The sequence below is a fragment of the Salvelinus alpinus genome, chromosome 24, assembly GCF_045679555.1.
Source record: "Salvelinus alpinus chromosome 24, SLU_Salpinus.1, whole genome shotgun sequence".
In the NCBI taxonomy this organism is placed as follows: domain Eukaryota; kingdom Metazoa; phylum Chordata; class Actinopteri; order Salmoniformes; family Salmonidae; genus Salvelinus; species Salvelinus alpinus.
In genome coordinates, this window is record NC_092109.1 from 19,420,275 (window position 1) to 19,444,283 (window position 24,009).

A 24,009-nucleotide genomic window follows, 5' to 3' on the forward strand; every position below is an offset into this window, starting at 1 on the left:
AACGCGTACTACTGTGGACTGTTGGTGTGTGAGAGGGAGGGAGAGAGAGAGAGAGGAGGGAGGAAAGAAGCTCGTTGACGGACTTGCTCCTCTGGAACACTGCTATACTGCTATGTGCTATCACCAGGGAAGGCTTCCCGAACATCTCGACTATAAAATGTACAATAAAGTAACGCCGCGCGCGTTATTTTAGCCATCTTTGCAAGAGTCTTGAATGGTCTTGGTCGCTAGGTTGCAGTCAATCTGAAGATAGAGACAATCCATGGAGATACTGGATAGCCTTTTCGGGATACACATTGGGATTATACATTGAATTGGGTGGAAACTCTTAGCAAACATTTTTTGAAGAAACTACCTCGGCTGTGGCATAGCTTCACGATATTGAAAGTGACGTTTCTGGTTACAAGGTAAATCCGTTTTTACTGTACGGAGTAGGCTACCCGGTGTCATCGTGGTTAGTGGTTCATTATAGTAATTGTTATCGCAGGTCATGTCAGTTTAGGCCCTCGTATTGGGGAAAACATCAGGTCTGTTTTTGCAAGGAGCTGGGGACGCGTTTAGATACAGAAGCCGTACATTAGACCATTTTGGCTATACGTCGTGCTCTCTGTTTATACAAATACATATATCTTACTATTTGCAGTGGTGGTAGTTGTTACCATCACCATCTAGCATCCAAGGAATACATAGCCGGGCGGCTTTGTCCCGAATTTAAGGTTTTTGTAATAATTTGTCTAGATTCCCTACAAAAAACATCACGCCGGCAGGTAGCCTAGTGTTTAGAGCTTTGGGCCACTAACCGAAAGGTTGCTGGATCGAATCCCCGAGCTGACAAGGTAGAAATCTGTCGTTCTGCCCCTGAGCAAGGCACCCACTGTTCCCCAGCAGGCTGTCATTGTAAATAATAATTTTTTCTTAACTGACTTCCCTAGTTTAAAAAAATAGTCTACTAGATATTTTCCTATTGCGCAATAATTTCTGCTACAATTATTGCTGTCTTTATTTTCTTCGTTATTATATCAATTATAATGAAAGCCATAGACGTATAGCAGTTGCGAATCACTACGACTCACGCTCAACCTTTGTTCAATGAAAGAGTCGCAGACTGAAATGTATTAGAAGTATGAGGACTGCGTGTGTTGAGCATGTCATGGCTATTTTATTTTGACCTACAAGTCATTTCAGTCGAACTGGAATTTCAATTGGCTAATGTCACATCAAAAATGTATTGAAAAAAGTTATGCGCATAGGTCTATTCAGGACTGAGATTGTGACGTTAAAATGTGCTTTTGTTTCGATCTGACAGTTGAGGCCTTGGTCTCCGGAGCTCCAGACATGGCGGACCAGGATGAAACCGTTGGGCTCCAAAATTCGCCAAGCGGTTCAGAGTCAAAGGAATTACACTCCGAGAGTAAAGCAGATAAACAAAATGGAACTTCGGGCAAATCTCCATCCTCCCAGACGACATATATTCAACAGGTCAGCGTTACTAACTATTTTGAACCTATGCACTTCAGGTCGACAGCCTCAGGTCACTGCCTAGAGGTTGCTCTGGACCTATATGCCTATCTATAGTATTGCTTCAGAGTAGCCACATGTGAATAGTAGGTTAATATGAAATGCTATTGTATCTATAGGTTTTTGTTGAACTATAGTGGAATGTAAACTACAGTGCAACATTGTCCCGGTATGAATGACTAATGACTAACATATATTAGTTGTATAATGATTGGGCTAATTAAGCTTACAGAATGATGTCAACTGCAAGGAAAAGTGATATTGATATTCGTTTGACTTGTCTAATTGTGAAGGGAATGGAGGGGATAAAAGTGTACCTGCACGAGAGGGAACTGTGGGAGAAGTTTCACGAGGTGGGGACAGAGATGATTATCACCAAAGCAGGAAGGTAAGAGAGCAACGCCTGCATACACTGGCATTATGGGCTATGCAGATACATTTTTAGGAACATGCAATTATTTAAATATTGTTGCCATGGTCAATATATACATACATATACCAATATATTACTGAAATTAGTTGTGTCATGTGTGTATGCTTTAATTTTATGAATTATCCATGTTTGCAATACGCTTAGGCCTACGTGTGAGGTTATGTTTGAATAATTATTTGTTGAAAAAAATTGTCAACATTTAGTGGTACTATTTTTGGCAGCTCTGTGTCTGAAAAAGTGAATCCGTCCATGTTACGTTTGATGTATGAGCACAGAGATGAGAGGTTTTACTTTTCAAAAATGTGATAGTGAAATTAATGCTGTATTCGTTCCTGGAAGGAGGCCTTCTTTCACTTTTCTCAATAGGCCAAGAGATAGCGCCATAAATACATCTATATAGGCAGGGTCTTCTTAAGACAGACCCTTGGCTAGATACAAGTCAAATAAACAACACGTGGCATATATTACGCGTTATATCACCTCCATTCTTGTAATCCTCTCTCACTTTCTCCATCCATTTTATTTTTGACGTGTATTTTTCCAAATTGAATAGGTGATATTCTTTTCATTCTACCCTAGTGTTCGTCACGTTTGCCATATTGAAAACATTGTCGACATTGACTTTTCAAGACAAAAAGTAGGGGGGCGGAGTGTAAATCCGTTTAGCAATTCCGTCTAACTGGCCTGTTTAGAAACTCTCAAGGAATATGGTTGAGATATTCTTGTACCTGTGAACTTCAATATGCATGATGGTCGGTGGTCTCTGCTCATGTTCACAAATCGTCTTGTGGCTTTTAGGTATTTATTATTAATTTCAGTGATGTCTCAATAGCCTTCTTAGGGTGCATTAGGTTCATGTTTTTTCTCATAGCTACATAAAGCCGTCTTTATATTATGCCCATTCATTCCCCCTCTTTGGCTTAAGACTTTATTAACCATCAGCCCTTACTCCTTCCCATCACCCGGGGCGGCAGGTAGCCTAGTTGTTAGAGTTTTTGGCCAGTAACCCGAAAGGTTGATACCTCGAATCCCTGTCAAGGTAAACATCTGTCGTTCTGCCCCTGAACAAGGCAAACCCACTGTTCCTAGGCCGTCATTGTAAATAAGAATTTGTTCTTAACTGACTTGCCTAGTTAAATAAAGGATTAGTAAAACAAATCGCCACTTCAGCGTACGACTTATTTTCTTTATCAATTTCTATACCATTGCTGACGTTTTACTTGTGGAAATTGGCACATCTGGAAATATATGTGCACACATCACACATCTGGTTTTAGTGGGGCATTTGATGCAAAATAAGCTTCCTTAAACCGAGAAACAATAGGCCCATTCCTTCATAGAATAGCCTATTTTCTTTTGTTGAAGTACATTCGCTTATTTTGTTGCATGCGTAAAAGTATGCAGTCGCTTCCAAACGAACAAATATATATTTGGCTACTTTAATTCCCATTTATTTTCTTTTGTTTTATTGATTAATGTTCTAAGCTTCATTTGGTTGTATGTTTCTGACGTTGATATTCATTTTGAACCAGTGGGGTTTACACCCACCCCTAAAGACGTGGAGTGTAGGTCATTCGTAGATTTGTTTAAGCTTGCTAAATTTGGATCAAGTTGTGGGCTTCTATGCAAGGCCTGTGTCAAGGTTGTAGAAGTTCATTGATTTTAACAGTATGATTTCGGAACTGTAATCAATTTATATGACAGGCAGGACATCATGTAGAGTTGAACAATATCGACTATTCCATAAATGTGTCAATAATCCTACATTCCCTTAAGCAAATGGTCACTTCAATCAATGATAGCAGTCATACTTTATTCATGGGAAACATTTGCACTTGCATTGTGTAACTATTTCATCGTGCTTCATTTGCAGAAGAATGTTTCCCAGCTTCAAAGTGAAGGTCACTGGATTGAACCCTAAAACGAAATACATACTCCTGATGGATGTCGTGCCTGCGGACGACCATCGCTACAAATTCGCTGATAATAAATGGTATGTAGGACTTTTGCAAAACAAGTGCCTCTTGGATCGTTCCAGGCAATTTCCAAAGCCGTATCACAACTACCTGTATGCAACATGATCACGTGAACACATTATGATACGTATTTTCAGCTCCAGGATGTTTCACAACCCTATAATGAGGCGTTTTCTGTTTGCGAGTTTTAATAGCATTACAGTGCAGTTCAGTAGCATATGGGCCTATGCCCTCAGGCTACTACTATTGCATACATCGATATATGGAAACTGTAGTCATGTGCAATAAATTACCATAGTAGGCCTATAAGAATGTATCCAGTTTATGTCAATAAATTGCCTTATACTTCACGCTATGGAATGAGATTCATAATCAGTCTTGGGACTAAAAAACTTTTTTATTGAATTTGTAAGGTTAGGCCTACGGTTTATGCCTCAAATTCTTTTCCCATGCATTTCGTAGGCCTAGTAGGCAATCTTTAGCAAACTATTCCTTATGTCTCAAATGTATAAACATGTTGCTTTAGGCTGTGCAGCCTAATGTAGTTTAAAATAAAATTTTACCAAATCCGAAGAAGAAGAAATGGCTTTCGGGTGGAGTAGGGCAATTGAGTAGGGGGATCCTTGGAAAGTGCTGTGGAGTTGTGCTGACTACCGACTGGAGGCTTAGGCTATTTTTGTGTTTTATGCGACTTTAATATAGTGTTGATGTTTCGTATGGTGAGGGTGTAGCTCTCTTCTGACACCTCTGAGACATTCTCTTTACCGTCAGTGAAACGTAGCTTAAACACTATTTGTCATGTCCAACTGGTCAACAATGCCTTTTTGGGGTCAGTGGTTCTCTATTGAGAGTTTTTAAAGAGTATAATCACATGCAAATAACGCTGATAATGACCTGTTCAGCGCATGTTGTGGAACTAATCGGCTCTTGGTCAACTAAGAAAATAATGTTCGCCCGTGCCAAATTGCAGGTTATTTGTTGTTGGTCAACGTATAGCACGCCATAGGACACAAGACTATAGGCTTAATGTAGGATATTATATAAAAACATGTGTTCAGTTTGCATTTATTGTCACACAATAGCCTTTTTTACAAAAATGTGCCGTTCGCATTCCTTTGGGGTGAGAGTAGGCTAAACAAAAATAGGCTATACGTGGACAGTATTAAAAACTACAAACTAAAGGCATTTGTCGAACCTTCAATTTCATGAACTATTGGCCTATAATGGTATAACCTTGGTAAAGTCTCCAGTTTTGGAACAAACCCTAGGCCTACTTCCAAATAGCTTCAATTAATTTATTTCGAAGAAGCCTTGGCTACAAATTAGTCTAAACCTGTATTTCTGATGAAAAGTGAACTATGCCTGAGGCATTTTCATAAACAGCAGTGGGAAACAGTGGGGAAGTAGGAAAAGTCTTTTTTTAAACGCTGACTTTGGTGGTGTGATTCTCAGGTCTGTGACCGGGAAGGCCGAACCTGCCATGCCCGGGAGGCTCTACGTTCACCCGGACTCTCCTGCGACTGGGGCGCATTGGATGAGGCAGCTAGTCTCTTTCCAGAAGCTGAAACTGACGAACAACCACCTGGATCCTTTTGGACATGTATGTTTACGGCTCTTCATATATTATGGGTTGGTCTGTAAGACGCATAATGATTTTCGTAAAGGAATACTGTGGCTTATAATTATCAACACAACATCTGCATGCATTAGTAAAGATTAGAAGTCAGATGGCATCAGTTTCTTTCCTTTTAACGACGCTCTCATTATGAACTCCCAAGACCCTAGATTTTGTGATCCATGTCTGAAACAATATAGCAAACATCACTTACATAATCGATTTGCTTCGATGTTAAAAATTGTGCTCTTGGCTAGAGATGTGGTTCATGTGGTTCCAGGTTTGGGTGACATCTAAACAGAGAATACAGGATAGGACTGATTACGATACAATAGTTATATCCTTTATTGGACATAAAAACTGCCCTATGCGATTATTAATATTTTGTTAATTGACAATCACAAGAACAATATTGGTTGTTAAAGTAATTGAAATAAGGAAGTGGATTATGCACAAAATAGCCAATAAGAAAAAAGTTAGAAAACTATAACAATTCTAGAAAGTTAAGTGATAAACTTACTCTATCCATCTCTTGAATTATGGCATGAAGTGTCAATATTGGTCACCTGCTTGTTGCTTCTACATGTATGAAGCTGATTAGAATTGCAGTTGGTTGAGCCTATTCTTTCTGCTCAGAGTGGAGCAACATTATTTTAATGATTTAAGCAAATAACAAACTGGATGCAAACCATAACACTATAAAGGTCAGCACATAATCATATGGTCACAGATTTAACAGCAATTTGCCATCATTGATGATAGCTGTAGTAGGGAGTATGTTGATTGGAAATCATTTCGCATTGTTTGCATGTGTAAAAGTATGGGCTCACTGCAAATCTACAGCACAATGCGTGTGATTTTTAAGTCAGCAATAGGACAGATTGTACTCTCTTTAACCATTGACCAAAGCACCTACAGCACACACAGCACTATCTATCTTCTGCTCGATCACATGACTCCTTTGGCGGTGTGTGAGAATTTATAGTGATTGTTGCCTTGCCAAAACCCAGCTGGTAGAATGAAATTGGAGCTCAGTTCAGTTGGATTGTGAGCAGTGTTGTAAATTTCGGGCCAGAATGCATTTTTAATTGGTTGCAGTGGTTCCTGGCATGCCCTCTTTCGTGCTCAAAAAGTTCCATAGGATTCATAAATGAAATACTGGTGCTGGGCCAAAAAACGATTCTATCAGCTTGTTTGTCCAGCTGGTTGAAATAACTTTGAGACAATTTATAATTACTAGCGTCAGACATGGAGTTGAAACATGTCAGTGAGGTAGGTTGGAGACAGTTAGGAGGGACCTGAAACAGAACTTTACATTACAATTGTTTGGTAATTAGGCAGAACAGAGCAGGACCTCCCCTCCCCAGCCAGAGAGCATGCTGGGATAAACCAGTGGCTCCTGTAGGTTTCAGAAGGTTGAAATGAATGCTTTTATGACTGTATATGTTTGTAATTGAGTGTGAATGTGAGTTTATTGAAGGGATTTCTGATATTTGGTTTGATTTTCACAGTTCATTTTGCTATTGTTAAAGTTTACAATACATCTTATTGACAATATTTATATATTTGATGTTTGTTGACTCTCAATCATATAGATGGTATAATCTCAGTTATTTGGGTTAGGTTGCTAATTGAGGCGTTAGTTTCTATCTGATACCAATAGTATGCATATAAACATATGATTACACATTTTCAGTTTAGGGCCTACGTTTTATCACAAGCCTCAGCTAGGGCTTTGATCTCCCTCTCAACTTGCGAAACATTTCTCAATGTTATGCATCTTCTCCCCCAATTTGCTGGTGCTGGTGCACTCGTCCAGTCCTCCCCACACATGTTTTAGCCAGGAGGGTGGAGTGTGGATATCCCACTGTTTATGTTCCAATGGCAGTGTGAGATGAGCAATAGATGATGGTGTACAAAGCCTGTTAATCCAAAGGCTTCAGAAAGCCCTCTGATGTGGAGGAACTTGAAAGCAGAGGGCAGCCGCTGGGGACCCAGGTTGATCCCTCACTATCATTAAATACTATCATACAGAGTCGGGGAGAATGGAGATGCAGAGAGCCAGGGCAACTGGGCAGGGAGACAAGGCGTGTGTTGGAGGCCTAGTGGGTGGTCTGCTATGCTCTGTGGTCACCCGTTCACAGACTGACAGACACGAAGGGAACCCCAACCCTGTCTGTGGTTCATGTTGTTGTCTGTAGAAAATTAACACCAGACTCCTGGTGTAGGTCACATGACACATAGATGTCTCCAGGAGTTAGAAAACAAGGTTGCAGCCATCTAAATGTGTTAAATCAAAGCATCCCAATGGTTTGTATCATAGTGAATCTGTAAGACAGATAACTTTTACATTTGCGGTGATATAGGCTGTTGTTCATAAATTATTTACAAGTCCCTAACCAACCTCCTCTGAAGGCTTTGTGGTGGGATTGGTGAATGTGAGCATACATTCTGTTTTCTCCCACAGCGTTTATCTAATTTAGTGTTTTAAATACTTAAAAAATACTTCAGCTTTGACCCCATTGTATTTTTAATGGGTAACATCAATGTGAGTCATAATGCATTTCCAGTGTTGGCTGTTGAAATACATTCACCCATTTTTGGTTTCGAAGACAATCAAATGCATTGTACACTAACCTACTATCAAAGTGCTTTTGGAAATGGATAACTATTTACTCTCTATTCTGAGGTTGAACTGTTCCATCAGCTGTGAGAATCCACTGAGTTCGTGTCTTTGTAATGCCCCAGCAGTCTAGGAGGTCAGGGCATCCTCTCCCTTTTCTCTGCAGCATGGCAATTGAAAGGAAAGTACTAAAACAACCCTACAGATAAGAAATAGGTGGAATGCCCAGGGGCAGGGGTGCAGGGGGTTCCTTAGGGGGCAAAGGAGAAAAAACCCTGTTTTGTTATCTGCAAATGTAAGTGGATTTAATGAAATTAAAAATCATTAGATTGTTCATGGCTGATGCCCATGACTCCACAGTATGTCAGACCAATTAGACTAAAGCCTGCGGATGAGATGGCCTCATGAGAAGAGTTCAGGGCTCAAGTTCAACTGGGTGGACCGCGTCTTAATGTCGCCAATGGTAGTAGTCATCACTTAGCGTTACTAGACCAGAGGGGTCAGGGCAAATGCAGGGAAAGAGAAGATGTTCACGTGTTACAATGGGAACTCATCTTTTCTGACATATGTGCATTATCATGGGATGTAAAGAGCATTGTAATGTATTACTGAATGTATTACTGTCATGCCCTTCAGTGATGTGTTTGTAGAGTTACATACAAGCTATGCTCACATTTAGATTTTGACTGTACTTTAAATTATATTGTCAAATAAATGTACAAATACTGTATCTTGGGCTCCTGATTGGCACAGTGGTCTAAGGCACTGAATCTTAGTGCAAGAGGTGTTGCTGCAGTCGCTGGTTCATATCCAGACTGCATCACATCCGGCTGTGATTGGGAGTCCCATAGGGCGGCACACAATTGGCCAGGGTAGGCCGTCATTGTAAATAAGAATGTGTTCTTAACTGACTTGCCTAGTTAAATAAAGGTAAAATAAAAAGTCAATTGCTATATGAGTATTCTTGGTTTTAATGTATGTTTTATATACACTGAACAAAAATATAAATGCAACATGTAAAGTGTTGGTCTCATGTTTCATGAGCTGGAATAAAAGATCCCAGAAATGTTCCATACGCACAAAAATCTGATTTCTATCATTCTGTGTACAAATGTGTTTACATCCCTATTAGTGAGCATTTCTCTTTTGCCAAAAAAACCTGTCTAGGACAGGGGTTCCGCTAGCGGAACTCCGCCCACATTCCACTGAAAAGGCAGAGCGCGAAATTCAAAAAATATTTTGTAGAAATATTAAACTTTCACACATTAACAAGTCCAATACAGCAAATGAAAGATAAACATCTTGTGAATACAGCCAACATGTCCGATTTTTAAAATGTTTTACAGCGAAAACACCACGTATATTTATGTTAGCTCACCACCAAATACAAAAAAGCACAGACATTTCTTTCACAGCACAGGTAGCTTGCACAAAACCAACCAAACTAACCAAGAACCAACCAAACTAACCAAGAAACAACTTCATCAGATGACAGTCTTATAACATGTTATACAATAAATCTATGTTTTGTTCGAAAAATGTGCATATTTGAGGTATAAATCATAGTTTTACATTGCAGCTACCATCACAAATAGCACCGAAACAACCAGAGTAATTACAGAGACCAACGTGAAATACCTAAATACTCATCATATAACATTTATGAAAAATACATGGTGTACAGCAAATGAAAGACAAACATCTTGTGAATCCAGCCAATATTTCAGATTTTTTAAGTGTTTTACAGCGAAAACACAATATAGCATTATATTAGCTTACCACAATAGCCAAAAACACAACCCATTTATCAGCAGCAAAAGTTAGCGATCGTAAAAAACCAGCAAAAGATATATAATTTTTCACTAACCTTGATAAGCTTCATCAGATGACAGTCCTATAACATCAGGTTATACAATACACTTATGTTTTGTTCGAAAATGTGCATATTTAGAGCTGCAAACCGTGGTTATACATTGTGAATATGTAGCATCGATTCACCAAATTGTCCGGAGATATTTTGGACACTCACCTATTCTGACCAAATAACTCATAATAAACTTTACTAAAAAATACATGTTGTAGAGCAAATGATAGATACACTAGTTCTTAATGCAATCGCCATGTTAGAATTCTAAAAATAACTTTAGTACAACATACAGCTTACGTTATAGCAGACAGCACCCAAAATCTGGGCGGAAATAATAGTAAACATTTTCGACAGAAATACGAAATAACATCATAAATGGGTCCTACTTTTGGTGAGCTTCCATCAGAATCTTGTACAAGGGGTCCTTTGTCCAGAATAATCGTTGTTTGGATTTAGAATGTCCTCTTCGTCTGTTGAATTAGCAACCAAAACTAGCTAAGTGGCGCGAAGCTGTCCATCGTCACCAAACGCAGAGAACGGAACACGCCAAAACTCCCGAAAAAAATTCAATAATCTGATAAAACTATATTGAAAAAACATACTTTACGATGATATTATCACATTTATCAAATAAAATCAAAGCCGGAGATATTAGCCGTCTATAAGGAAAGCTTTTCAGAAGCCAAAGCTGATGTCCTTCCCGCGTCTTCCTGAACAAAGGAAATTGGGGTCATGTCATTCCAAGACCTCTCTTTTGACCATAGATATAGCTAGACTCCCCATTTCACCTCTCACTGCCTATTGACATGTAGTGGAAGGCGTATGAAGTGCATGTATAGTCATAAATTTCAAGCAAATTAATAGGGAGGCCCTGGAACAGAGCCTCGATTTCAGATTTTTCACTTTCTGACAGGAAGTTTGCTGCAAAATGAGTTCTGTTTTACTCACAGATATAATTCAAACGGTTTTAGAAACTTGAGAGTGTTTTCTATTCAATAGTAATAATAATATGCATATTGTACGAGCAAGAATAGAGTACGAGGCCATTTAAATTGGGCACGATTTTTCCCCAAAGTGAAAATAGCGCCCTCTATTCTCAACAGGATAATCCATCCACCTGATATTTGTGGCATATCAAGAAGCTGCTTAAACAGTATGATCATTATACAGGTGCACCTTGTGCTGGGACAATAAAAGTCCACTCTAAAATGTGTGTGCAATTGGCATGCTGACTGCAGAAATGTCCACCAGAGCGTTTGCCAGAGAATTTTATGTTAATTTCTCTACCATAAGCCGCCTCCAACGTCATTTTAGAGAATTTGGCAGTACATCCAAACAGCCATTAAACCGCATACCACGTGTATGGCATCGTGTGGGTGAGCAGTTTGCTGATGTCAACGTTGTGAACCGGGTGCCCCATGGTGGTGGTGGGGTTATGGTATGGGCAGGCATAAACTATGGACAATGAACACAATTGTATTTTATCGATGTCAATTTGAATGCACAGAGATAACGTGATCAGATCCTGAGGCCCATTGTTGTGCCATTCATCCGCCACCATCACCTCATGTTTCAGCATGATAATGCACATCCCCATATCGCAAGGATCTGTACACAATTCCTGGAAGCTGAAAATGTCCCAATTCTTCCAAGGTCTGCATCCTCACTAGACATGTCACCCATTGAGCATGTTTGGGATGCTCTGGATTGACCTGTACGTCAGCATGTTCCAGTTCACACCAAATATCCATCAACTTCGCACAGCTGTTGAAGAGCAGTGGGACAACTTTCCACAGGTCAAAATCAACAGCCTGATCAACTCTATATGAAGGAGATGTGTCACGCTGCATAAGACAAATAGTGATCACACCAAATACCGACTGGTTTTCTGATCCACGCACCTACCTTTTTTTTAAGGTATCCGTGACCAACAGATGCATATCTGTATTCTCAGTCATGTGAAATCCATAGATTAGTGCCTAATGAATTATTTAAATTGGCTGATTTCCTTATATGAACTGTAACTCAGTCATTGAGTTTATATTTTTGTTCAGTATATTTGTATGTTTTATTCAAAGCACTAGCAATAGTATTTTGAGTTTATCAGAATTTCCTGAATGGGTTTAGAACTATGTTTCTTATTCTTGGTGCTGGGGACCCAAATGGTTACACATTTGCCCCAGCACTACACACCTGGTTGATTCCACTAATCAAAGGTTTGTTGATGAGTATATTTGTAGAATCAGTTGTGTAGTACTAGGGCAAACTCAACTGAAAAACACTGGTTTAGATTTATCTGAATGTGATTTTGATAATATCAGACTTTGTGTTTAGGTGAGATTATACGTCAGGGTGGCCTATTTGTCAGGAGAAAACAGAAATTGTCAAAATACAAATAGGCATACATTTCTCTCTTCAGATTATCCTCAACTCCATGCATAAATACCAACCCAGGATTCACATCGTGAAAGCAGATGAAAATAACGGCTTTGGCTCCAAGAACACTGCGTTTTGTACCCACGTCTTTCCAGAGACCGCCTTCATTGCGGTTACGTCCTACCAGAACCATAAGGTAAGTCTTCGATTTTGGACATATTTAAGTCATTGTATTGTGTGTGTGTGTGTGTGAATAGCCTAAATTGTTATGAATTTGTCAGTGTATCATAGATTGGTAATTAATTACACATAGTTTATAACTAATACAAACTTTTTGACTTATAGGCATAGAGTAAAACCGCCTTTTTGCATCGCCTTGTCAATTGAAAGTGACACAAAACGTCACAACACGTAGAAAATAATTTCATGGAATAATCGAAAACAGTTCATTAGCATCAGAAAGTTGCTCATGCTGCAGGCTTTATTGCTGCTAAAGACCTGACGGTAAGACGTACAGCCGACGAATGAGCTCATTATCAAAGCTTGAATAATAAAACGGATAGGGTGTATCCTTTCGCAAGAAATGGAGTCCGATGTAATTATATGTCCCCATGAGCAGTGGCAGAACATTACGCCCACGTCTGATAATCACCGATATCATATTCAGTCATTGGCAGATGTAAGTAAGCTGTCCTATGGGCCGGGGAAACCGCATGTCCAAAATATTGGATAAGGCACGACCTCAAGGGACTTTTGGTAATTTCAATGACTGGTCCCGTTTCATTAAACTTTAAACTCAACGATACGAATTACAGATACTCCTCATACATTTTGAAAGTTGTATTACTGGCCTATGAGTGTATGTTCTTTATTATGTTTGCGCTTTATTGATATGCTATTGTATATTACTAGAGAAAATGTAGTAGCCTATAGCCTGTAAGAAATAAAGCAACAGCTTGTTTTATTGTCACCAATGTGCCCAACTCCATAGGATACTGAAGCTGCAGTAAATGTCGAAATAGTCCATATTGTGATTATTTTAATCATAAACAATTAATTAATGTATGCATTTATTTTTGTTTCTTATTGAAATGTGATAATTCACAGGCACATAGACTATTACGCATGGACTCGAGCTTGCAAGTATTATAATTTTAGTTCTACTTAAATAAGTCAATTCTAGATTAAAACATGAGTATATTTTCTTTCATGTACACTACCATACCTAGGCATACATATATTTATTGTGATATTTTCCTATATGAACTTGAAAACATTTACATCCACTTGTTGAATGCGCTTTATTTTGGTTGCGATTTGGAGCGTTTAGAGAAGACATCGAAATAATATTAAAGAATTCGTTTTCCTCAATTCTGACGACTCATAATCTTAGGAGTGCTGTCCTATCGTTTCTGCGTCTGTTTAACATCCGTTTTTAACTATGTCGGAGTCAGATTTTAGTGTGGAACAGAGGGAATATGCAAGGGGGCGAGGACCCTTAATGTGTCCTGAGCCAATCCGAATTCCCAAAGACTCTGAGAAACAGGAAATTCAAATGACTGAAACTCTGGAGAAACCATTAATTATATTCAGGGAGTTTATTGAGGGGACCTGAGAATGCAACATGGGCTAATTATTATTACCAGAGCCTGCCAGACTTCCAGATAGATGTCTGATTACCGTAACCTTTTCCACGAATACATAATCCAAGAAGGTTACATCTGCCAATTAAACTAGAGAAAGTTATCATCCCATGCATTTTGGGGAAAGGGCACTAACGCGCATGAGCAGACGCAGCCATTTGCCGTCAAAACGGTCAAACTTGACCATACTATAGGCTTGTATTGAACAAATATAGCAATTTCCTTCTTAGTAAGCTATTTTGAAAACAACTCGCGTTTTCACATCTTCTGTTCTCAAATCAATAGGCAAATAGCACACAGAAAAGCATTGGTCCTAGGCATGTTGAATCTGAACGTATACTTGTACCAGCTAATTGACTACCTCTAACGAATTATAATTGCATTATAGTAAATACCATAGCCAAATATCACATGCAATACATGATATAAACAAATGCAGTATCCTACTGTATTATGAAGGAATGTTTGTCATGGTTGCTATCTGTGGTAAAGACAAGTATATCTAACGAGTTGGTAACAACTTGCTTTGTATTTAACGGGGTGTATAAGCCTATAAATGTTTCCAGAATTGTTAGGAAACTCTGTTACCCCAGGCTTGTCTAATTCTTTCATACTATCAATGTTAATTCACGGCGCTTTCTTTGATACACCCAACAGCACACTATTCAATATTTATAATATACGTTTGGAAATAGTCTTACATTTGTATAGTCCGGTAGGAATTCGTCCAAGTGATAATTGATTCAACATGATTGACGCTCAGTAATATAAACTTTTCATCAAAGTTTCATTAGTGAATTAGGGTTCGTTTCATTAACATTTGCATTTACTATGCTATTCTTGCCTGCCTTTATAATGTAATATTTCACCTGAATTATCCTGCATATTAGGCTTGCAATTAAACAGGCATGGTAGGCCTAAGCGATTACTTCGGCGTTTGGGTATGCTATTTTGTTGAGGGTGTGTTACAAGTTATTTTTGCGAACATTTTGTACCACCAACAGTTATTTTCAAAAGTATTGCTTTTTTAAATAGATAACTAACATTGAGAATCATTATGTTGTTGGAAAACGATCAAAAAAATGATTGAATTCCCTTAAAACTTCTTTATTATCCACACTTTATTTTCTACATTTGCTTCTCAATGAAAATCTACATGGTGCCAAAAGACACCATACATTAACGAGAAGCTAAAAACGTGTTTTTTCTCAACAAGAGATGTTGTACAAGGTTTCGTAGAAAATGAGAGCCAGTGCGAGGACAAAAATCCATTCTTGTTGTGAGGCGGTAAGCACTAGACCCGCCAACTAATTAGGGCCTACCTGCCAGAAACAGCGCGCCATTGGGAGAGGGCGATCCCTGCATTCTGTTTAACCTCGGAGTCGTTACTACACTTAGAAAAAAAGGTGCAATCTAGAACCTAAAATGGTTCTTCGGCTGTCCCCTTATGATAACCGTTCGTAGAACCCTTTTGGGTTCCAGGTAGAACCCTTTCCACAGGGGGTTATACATGGAACACAGAAGTTTTCTACTTGGAACCCTTAAAGGGGGACAGTCCATGGAAAATTACATTTTTGGCGTCAACTTTAGAACTGTAGCCTGATCCACTCTAATATTTATAGAGCTGTGTGGTCCAGCTATACTTTTATGATAGAAAGTGTTCATATTTAGAATTAATGAATTAATCTTGTTTTTCGGGATTCAATTGTGTGTTTACACTGAGCACATGTTCAATTCATCTAAAAGGTCATAGATGAGGTAGGCAATACTTTGCATTCTTTTTTTGCCATCAGACCTGCCTAATTATCACTTGAAACATTGGTTTGTGTTTAATAGGCTAAATTCCACATTTTGTGAACATATGACCCCAAAGTGACTGGTCCTTGCAATTTGTAGTATATTGCATTTCAGATGTTTTTCACCAAGTAGTTTGGATGTAGTGAACTACTTTTTCAAAGTAACTTTAGTTCAACTGTATTTTCTTAAGGGTAGCTTTAGTGTAGTTTAACTTCTTCCAGTGTGAAGTAATTGGTAGCTTGGTAAACTAGATTTCCAGAGTAGCTTCCCCAGCACTGTTAAATAGCAGACTTCAAACCACAGGTTTTGTGAGGTTTCTCCCCAGGTGCTTATTTGAAAGGTTCAGTTTGTCACGAGACTGACCACAGCGCATGTGGACCTATGGAAAGTGTCTCATCCCAAAAGCATCATGAGGCTGATGTTCCACACGGGAGGGTAAACACGCTAGTTTTAAGTGAACATATACTGCTATAGGCCTCAAAGGATACAACAAGTCCTCACATAATATAGAGGAAAGGAAACACAAGTAGAGCATTGTGATATTAAGTTTTCTTTTTACATATTGTTGTAACTGACGGTTGAATTATGTAACAACTTACAAATGTGCATGCTGTTTTACAGATAACCCAGCTGAAGATAGAGAACAACCCATTTGCAAAAGGCTTCCGTGGGAGTGATGACATGGAGCTCCATCGGATGTCCAGAATGCAAAGGTACAGATGTAGGATCTTAATTTGATCACTCTTTTGTTACTGAGAAGTTTCCTGCACCACAGGAAATGCATATGAGCTTTGTGATTTACGTAAATTCACTGAAAACCTGCACTAACACAGTTATATTAACAGTATTGCACTTGTCATATAGCCTATTTTATCCAGCTAATAGCCCAACCACCGATCAAGCAACTTTATGGACTAAACGTTCAAATCCTCTTGCTGCACGATTCTTTTTCTATGACAATACTGGTCAAATTAAGAACCTACATCTGTAGAAACCTATCACAGTCTCAAACAGACACATAGCCAATGGCCAAGCTTTGGTTCAATGCTTAAATTGCCTAACTTTTCTATCTCAGCCTACTAGAAATAATCCAAAATTACCATCATTAGCAGTTGTTTAGCACACTATACTGTAAGATGATAAACTGGAAACAGACATTAGACAATGTAACCGCTATTACAGTAGATAAGGATTACTAACATTGTAATCAGTGTCACTTCACAAGCACCGTTGTAATCCTTCAGTCAGTGAAATGCAAACCAGATATGAGTGTTATTTTCAGTGAGCCCCACCGCTCCCTGCTCCTCTCTCCCCAGCTGGGATTTAAGTGTAGTTCTTGAGCAGAGGCCAGTCTTTGTGTCCCAGGGCTTTTATGGCTTATCTGGCAGGGCCTTCTGAACCAATGACATCCATCTTTACCCAATACTCCTACCACTCATCTGTGCATTGATGATATGGCTGGTCCAGCAGCGGCATCGACCACATGCCCCTCCCCTTTATTCATTCCAGATGAGTGCTTTACGCATGCGTCCACACAGTGTGGAAAACACATTTTCAAAGGAGAAAATCTGGTTTGAGACTTCCCGAGATCGCCAACTAAGGTGTTGCATGGCCTTTCAAACAGAGCATTCCGAAATCAGAGAAAAATGGGAAAGGAGCCTTGTTTTCCAATGCTGCAGTGAAACTTTGCCTCCCATTAATTTTTGGAATGGGAGAACAGAACATTCTCTCTAGTAAGCCACTGCAGGTGAGTCATTTTTGGTTGACTGATTTTCCCCATCAGTAGGTGATAGGACACATTAAATGCAAATCTTGTAGTGAAATTATACTTAAGAAACTATTGGGGTGTTTTTCCTTTTTCTTACCTGCAGTAATGTTTTAACAAATTGATATTGCAAATTTAATTTGGGATTATCTAAGTCAGACGTTGATTAAGTTGGTTCATGTCACAAGATAATACTGCTGTAAGTGAAATAGTTATTTTTTATAGACATTTGTAAATTGATTTTAATTGGCCAAAGGCCAAACCAGACTATCACTCCTAAATGCCACTGTCCTGTCTTGCCAAGTACAGTAAGCTCAGCACGTCTGGTCTTGGTTAGTATTTCCAAGAGAGAGCTTATTGCAAAACCAGGTCACTGGTTCAAAAGTAACAGTCAAAGAAATCAAAGAAACGGAAGAGGCAAGAATGGTCCATTCATGGATCCTGTAGATTAATGTGACTGGAATAAATCCCTGTCTTTCCACTAGAAACTGATCCTCTGGAACATCGTCTCCCTGGGAATCCTAAGTGGGTTTGTCTCATTGATGGTCAGTGTGGTTTGTTAGCATTGAGAAGGGTATAGTGTCCGATCATTGGATGCAAGAGAGTGTGTATATAAGTCAGCCATGGTTAATGACTGAGGTCAGGCGCAGTCCTCAAGTTGATACCAGGCTGTCAAGTAATATATTTTTCTTCTTCTTTTGCATGCGAAAATGTATTATGAATGCAAATAAATGAACAAATACTATAACGAGGATAATTAGGATTATTGATCTAGGATACTTAGGTGATGATTAAATACTAATGGCAATGATAGTAGTAGTAGTAGTGGTGGTAATATTAGTTGAAGAAGCATACAGTACAGTAAATGTTATCATCATTCCCTCACTCCCTCACGACGCCAGGTCAGCGGAGTCAATCACCACCTTCCGGAGACACCTGAAACCCCACCTCTTTAAGGAATACCTAGGATAGGATAAAGTAATCCTTCTAACCCCCCCCCCCTTAAAAGAGTTAGATGCACTATTGTAAAGTGGTTGTTCCACTGGATATCATAAGGTGAATGCACCAATTTGTAAGTCGCTCTGGATAAGAGCGTCTGCTAAATGACTTAAATGTAATGTAAATGTAAATCATTTCCTAACCCTGTCTCTGTATGTATGTCTGCAGCACTAAGGAGTACCCGGTGGTCCCTCGCAGTACGGTGCGCCAGAGGGTGGGCACCAGCCAGAGCCCGTTCAGTGGGGAGGTGCAGGGTATTGCCAACCCCAGTGGCCTGGCCTCCCAGTACACCCAGTGTGAGAACGGGGCCACCAGCACCTCACAGGATCTCCTGCCCCAGTCTGGCTCCTACCCTCTCCCACACGAGCACAGCCAGGACTACCACTGCATCAAGAGAAAAGGTGGGCCAGGCTATCATGATATATGAGCCATACATGCTAATGGGATGGGTTGTTAGGAAGCATAAAAAAGGGAAACATAGTTGATTACTAAAGTAAAAATATGTACAATGTTTTGTTCAGCTGATAGGAGTCTACAGTATGTGTACATACTGTAACTGTAACTGTTTCATGTCGGTCCGTAGTGGAGGATGACTGTCACTCAGGGGAGCACACCTACAAGAAGGCTTACCTGGAGAGCTCCTCCAGCGAGGACGACCATTACTACCGTCCCGTCAGCTACCCACAGAGCCTGGGCCTGCCCGGGGGGCCCTACAGGACCGAGTCCGGCCAGAGGCAGGCCTGTATGTACGCTAGCGCCTCCCAGGGGGCCGAGCCCGTCCCCAGCTTGGAGGACATCAGCTGTAACACCTGGGCCGGCATCTCGCCCTACGGCAGCTGCTCCGTCACCACCATGCAGCCAATGGAGCGGCTGCCCTACCAGCACTTCTCCGCCCACTTCACCTCGGGGCCCCTGGTGTCCAGACTGAGTGGGGTGGCAGGCCACGCCTCTCCGCAGCTGGGTGACGCCCACCACGCCATGTACCAGGGCCCCATGGCCCATCAGACTCTGGGCCGCCAGTGCAGCCCCGGGGCAGGCATCCAGTCACCCACTGCAGGTCTCCAAGGCAACGAGTACCTGTACTCACATGGGATCCCGCGCACACTGTCGCCTCATCAGTACCACGCGGTGCACAGCGTCAGCATCATGCCAGAGTGGAATGAGAGCAGCTAAAAGGGTTTTCTTCATAGGAAAGATGAAGACGTTATAGAAAATAGGACAGTGATAAGGTGGGACTTTAGATACATCTATATTTATATTTTTTAAGCTATATACAGTATGGCAGTGCAGTCTCGTGAGATTAGTGGGTGATCCATGAATGCCTCGAGCATTGGACTTTGGTGCTCAGAGGAAGTGGGAATGTCTTTGCAGTTGACTTGTTACTGCGCCTACGGGCAAACATCACGAGGATGAGCAAAACAAGGTGGAGACAAGCATTAACCATTGAGTTTTAAGGAGTCTTATTAGGACAACTAAATACGAGTTTAAAAGCCAATGCTTTTGCATGAGGGACAGAAGTGACTTTATCAAGAGACTCCCATTTTTTAAATGTCCTGTTTTGATAGTGTATTATACATCTTGGTGCTTGAAGGATATGTTTTCTTCTTTTTCTGCTTCAAGTAGAAATCTTGTTGACCTTTATTCTGTAGATCTTTACATACTTTAGATTTTGTGCAAAAAAAAGTTTCCATTTTGTTTGGTGCTTTTGTAGTGAAACGCTTACTTTCTAAAACCATTCTACAGAAATTCAGAAGATGTGATAATTTTTTCTGTGGCTATTTTGAAAACATACTCGGTGAGTTGCTGGCCAGATTTGTCAATCAAAATGACAAAGGGCAGAAAACATTAGATACTTATATGAAAGACATTGTATTGCTCTGCTTTACTTTGAATACATGACCACCATATCCATGGATACGGGTGTGCATAACGGTGAGGTCATAGGCAGTTGACAGGTCAATAAGATGACAGTGTGTTCTGTAGAGGAAGTGTGTATTGATATCCTCTCTAACTCTGGCATGTACAACACACACTTTGACCTGGAAATATTTGGATGTGGTTTGCCGTTTGTCTGGGGAAGGTGTGTGAAAAATGTACCTGGTATTCGCTTGCAACGAAAGCTAAGAAACAAGAAACCTTCTGACATAGTGGTTCTCATTCAGACACTGCCCTTATAAGAGATATAAGCTAGAACCGGTGAAAAGGTGATTGCATATTTTTATTTTGGTCATTGAAAATACAATTTTTATTAGTCTATGTTGTACCCAGTAAATGTGTGTTGTTTCTCAATCTTTTCATTTATGCTCCTACAATTGGCACTTCTCCCACGAATACAGTCATGAACTCAACTGGAGCAAACAAAGATATGTATGGTGTATGACGCCTTTAACAATGTAGAATGCAAAGAACCAGAGGCAAAGATTGATAGAGACAAATAATCATAATATGAAATCATGGTCACTTCAGAGATTTTACGAGACATCAGTCAAAATACACGTAATTTCTGCCAATATATGGAAGTCATGTTATATGTTAAAGGTCAGTTTTATGTATGGACAAAGACTTATTTTTAAAATGCTTGTAGTTGATAGAGTGTTACTTGTCGATAGTATTTATTTTTTTCCTGTATTGTAAATCAACTTGTTCCTGTTGTATCGACAATGAAATGTGTTAGTCGGTCCGGTTCTTTTTGTTAATTTGTTATTTAGGCTAAATGTATTTTCTTTTTTAATCATCCTGCTTTAGAAATCAGGACATTCATTTACAGTTGTCAAATGTCTAAGAAAGACAGAGATTGATTACTGTGGTGTAAATAAACACACATGTATATAGAATACGGAATACTTGCAATAAATTTAAAAGAGGATTCTGTATTTTCTGATTTGACCTGTGTTTTATTTTGATGGCGCTTACTGTTGAATTGTGACACCTAACAAAACTACTTAAACATAAAACATTGAATTCATAATTTGGGATCTATAGGACTCTGTACAGAGATAAGATGTTTGACTACAACTCTACATAGATACAGACAGCTATGCAAAACCATAAGAGACAATAATGTGATACACCAAAGTGTGGGGTAATGGACAAAAACTCTGACCATAGACTTTTTGCTCCTTTGTTTGTATACACATAATTTTTGTTAATGCAACAAATGTTAAATCTTGTCATCCCAATGTAGGCAGCAGCAGTAACTAATTATACATACTTGTCCCCAGCTTCTCTTTATTCAATAGATAATCCTGGGGATTAAAGGTCTGCTGTCTGGCCAACCCCTCTGAAGCCCCTCATAAATCTTCTGTCTGTCTGTCTACATGTGTTGTGCTGGTTTTGCCCCTTGGTGCAGTTGATTGGTTACCTTGGAAGACATATTGACCAGAGTTGACCACTCCTTGATCACTGTTTCCAACCACAGCCTGATGCTCACATTGTGCTCTTTTACAGAAGAGCTTGTTGTTGATCAGCCTAATGAAGCTTAGAAGGTCCTCAGAATCTCATATGAATCACTTCATGATCGGGACCATTTATGATGAAGTGTTCTCCCTAACATAACACACCATTTTTTTTATTATCTAATGGGAAGCTACAGTTGGGTCCAGAATTATTGGATGCCTTGATAAAGTTGAGAAGAAAGACTGTATAAAATAAATAATTCAAATTCTGAGCTATATATATACAGTGGGGAGAACAAGTATTTGATACACTGACAATTTTGCAGGTTTTCCTACTTACAAAGCATGTAGAGGTCTGTAATTTTTATCATAGGTACACTTCAACTGTGAGAGAAGGAATCTAAAACAAAAATCCAGAAAATCACATTGTATGATTTTTAAGTAATTAATTTGCATTTTATTGCATGACATAAGTATTTGATACATCAGAAAAGCAGAACTGAATATTTTGTACAGAAACCTTAGTTTGCAATTACAGAGATCATACGTTTCCTGTAGTTCTTGACCAGGTTTGCACACACTGCAGCAGGGATTTTGGCCCACTCCTCTATACAGACCTTCTCCAGATCCTTCAGGTTTCGGGGCTGTCGCTGGGCAATACGGACTTTCGGCTCCCTCCAAAGATTTTCTATTGGGTTCAGGTCTGGAGACTGGCTAGGCCACTCCAGGACCTTGAGATGCTTCTTACGGAGCCACTCCTTAGTTGCCCTGGCTGTGTGTTTCGGGTCGTTGTCATGCTGGAAGACCCAGCCACGACCCATCTTCAATGCTCTTACTGAGGGAAGGAGGTTGTTGGTCAAGATCTCGCGATACATGGCCCCATCCATCCTCCCCTCAATACGGTGCAGTCGTCCTGTCCCCTTTGCAGAAAAGCATCCCCAAAGAATGATGTTTCCACCTCCATGCTTCACGGTTGGGATGGTGTTCTTGGGGTTGTACTCATCCTTCTATTCCTCCAAACACGGCGAGTGGAGTTTAGAGCAAAAAGCTCTATTTTTGTCTCATCAGACCACATGACCTTCTCCCATTCCTCCTCTGGATCATCCAGATGGTCATTGGCAAACTTCAGACGGGCCTGGACATGCGCTGGCTTGAGCAGGGGGACCTTGCGTGCGCTGCAGGATTTTAATCCATGACGGCGTAGTGTGTTACTAATGGTTTTCTTTGAGACTGTGGTCCCAGCTCTCTTCAGGTCATTGACCAGGTCCTGCCGTGTAGTTCTGGGCTGATCCCTCACATTCCTCATGATCATTGATGCCCCACGAGGTGAGATCTTGCATGGAGCCCCAGACCGAGGGTGATTGACCGTCATCTTGAACTTCTTCCATTTTCTAATAATTGTGCCAACAGTTGTTGCCTTCTCACCAAGCTGCTTGGCTATTGTCCTGTAGCCCATCCCAGCCTTGTACAGGTCTACAATTTTATCCCTGATGTCCTTACACAGCTCTCTGGTCTTGGCCATTGTGGAGAGGTTGGAGTCTGTTTGATTGAGTGTGTGGACAGGTGTCTTTTATACAGGTAACGAGTTCAAACAGGTGCAGTTAATACAGGTAATGAGTGGAGAACAGGAGGGCTTCTTAAAGAAAAACTAACAGGTCTGTGAGAGCCGGAATTCTTACTGGTTGGTAGGTGATCAAATACTTATGTCATGCAATAAAATGCAAATTAATTACTTAAAAATCATACAATGTGATTTTCTGGATTTTTGTTTTAGATTCCGTCTCTCACAGTCGAAGTGTACCTATGATAAAAATGACAGACCTCTACATGCTTTGTAAGTAGGAAAACCTGCAAAATCGGCAGTGTATCAAATACTTGTTCTCCCCACTGTATATATATACAGTATATTATATATATATACATACATACATACACACATACATACATACATACATACCTACCTACCTACCTACCTACCTACATACATACACACACACATTGA

The 24,009-nt window shown here is 39.9% G+C and overlaps 1 protein-coding gene across 1 annotated transcript; it reads left to right on the top strand.

The window, feature by feature from the left end:
- On the top strand, positions 1-21,485 carry LOC139552282 (T-box transcription factor TBX5-A-like). Its single transcript, XM_071363858.1, has 9 exons — positions 1-407; positions 1,307-1,479; positions 1,812-1,906; positions 3,825-3,944; positions 5,380-5,527; positions 12,452-12,604; positions 16,470-16,561; positions 18,781-19,013; positions 19,196-21,485. Exons 2-9 carry the CDS (start codon positions 1,336-1,338, stop codon positions 19,783-19,785), a joined length of 1,575 nt encoding a protein of 524 aa, XP_071219959.1. The 5' UTR covers positions 1-407; positions 1,307-1,335; the 3' UTR covers positions 19,786-21,485.
- The last annotated feature ends 2,524 nt before the right edge of the window (positions 21,486-24,009 follow it).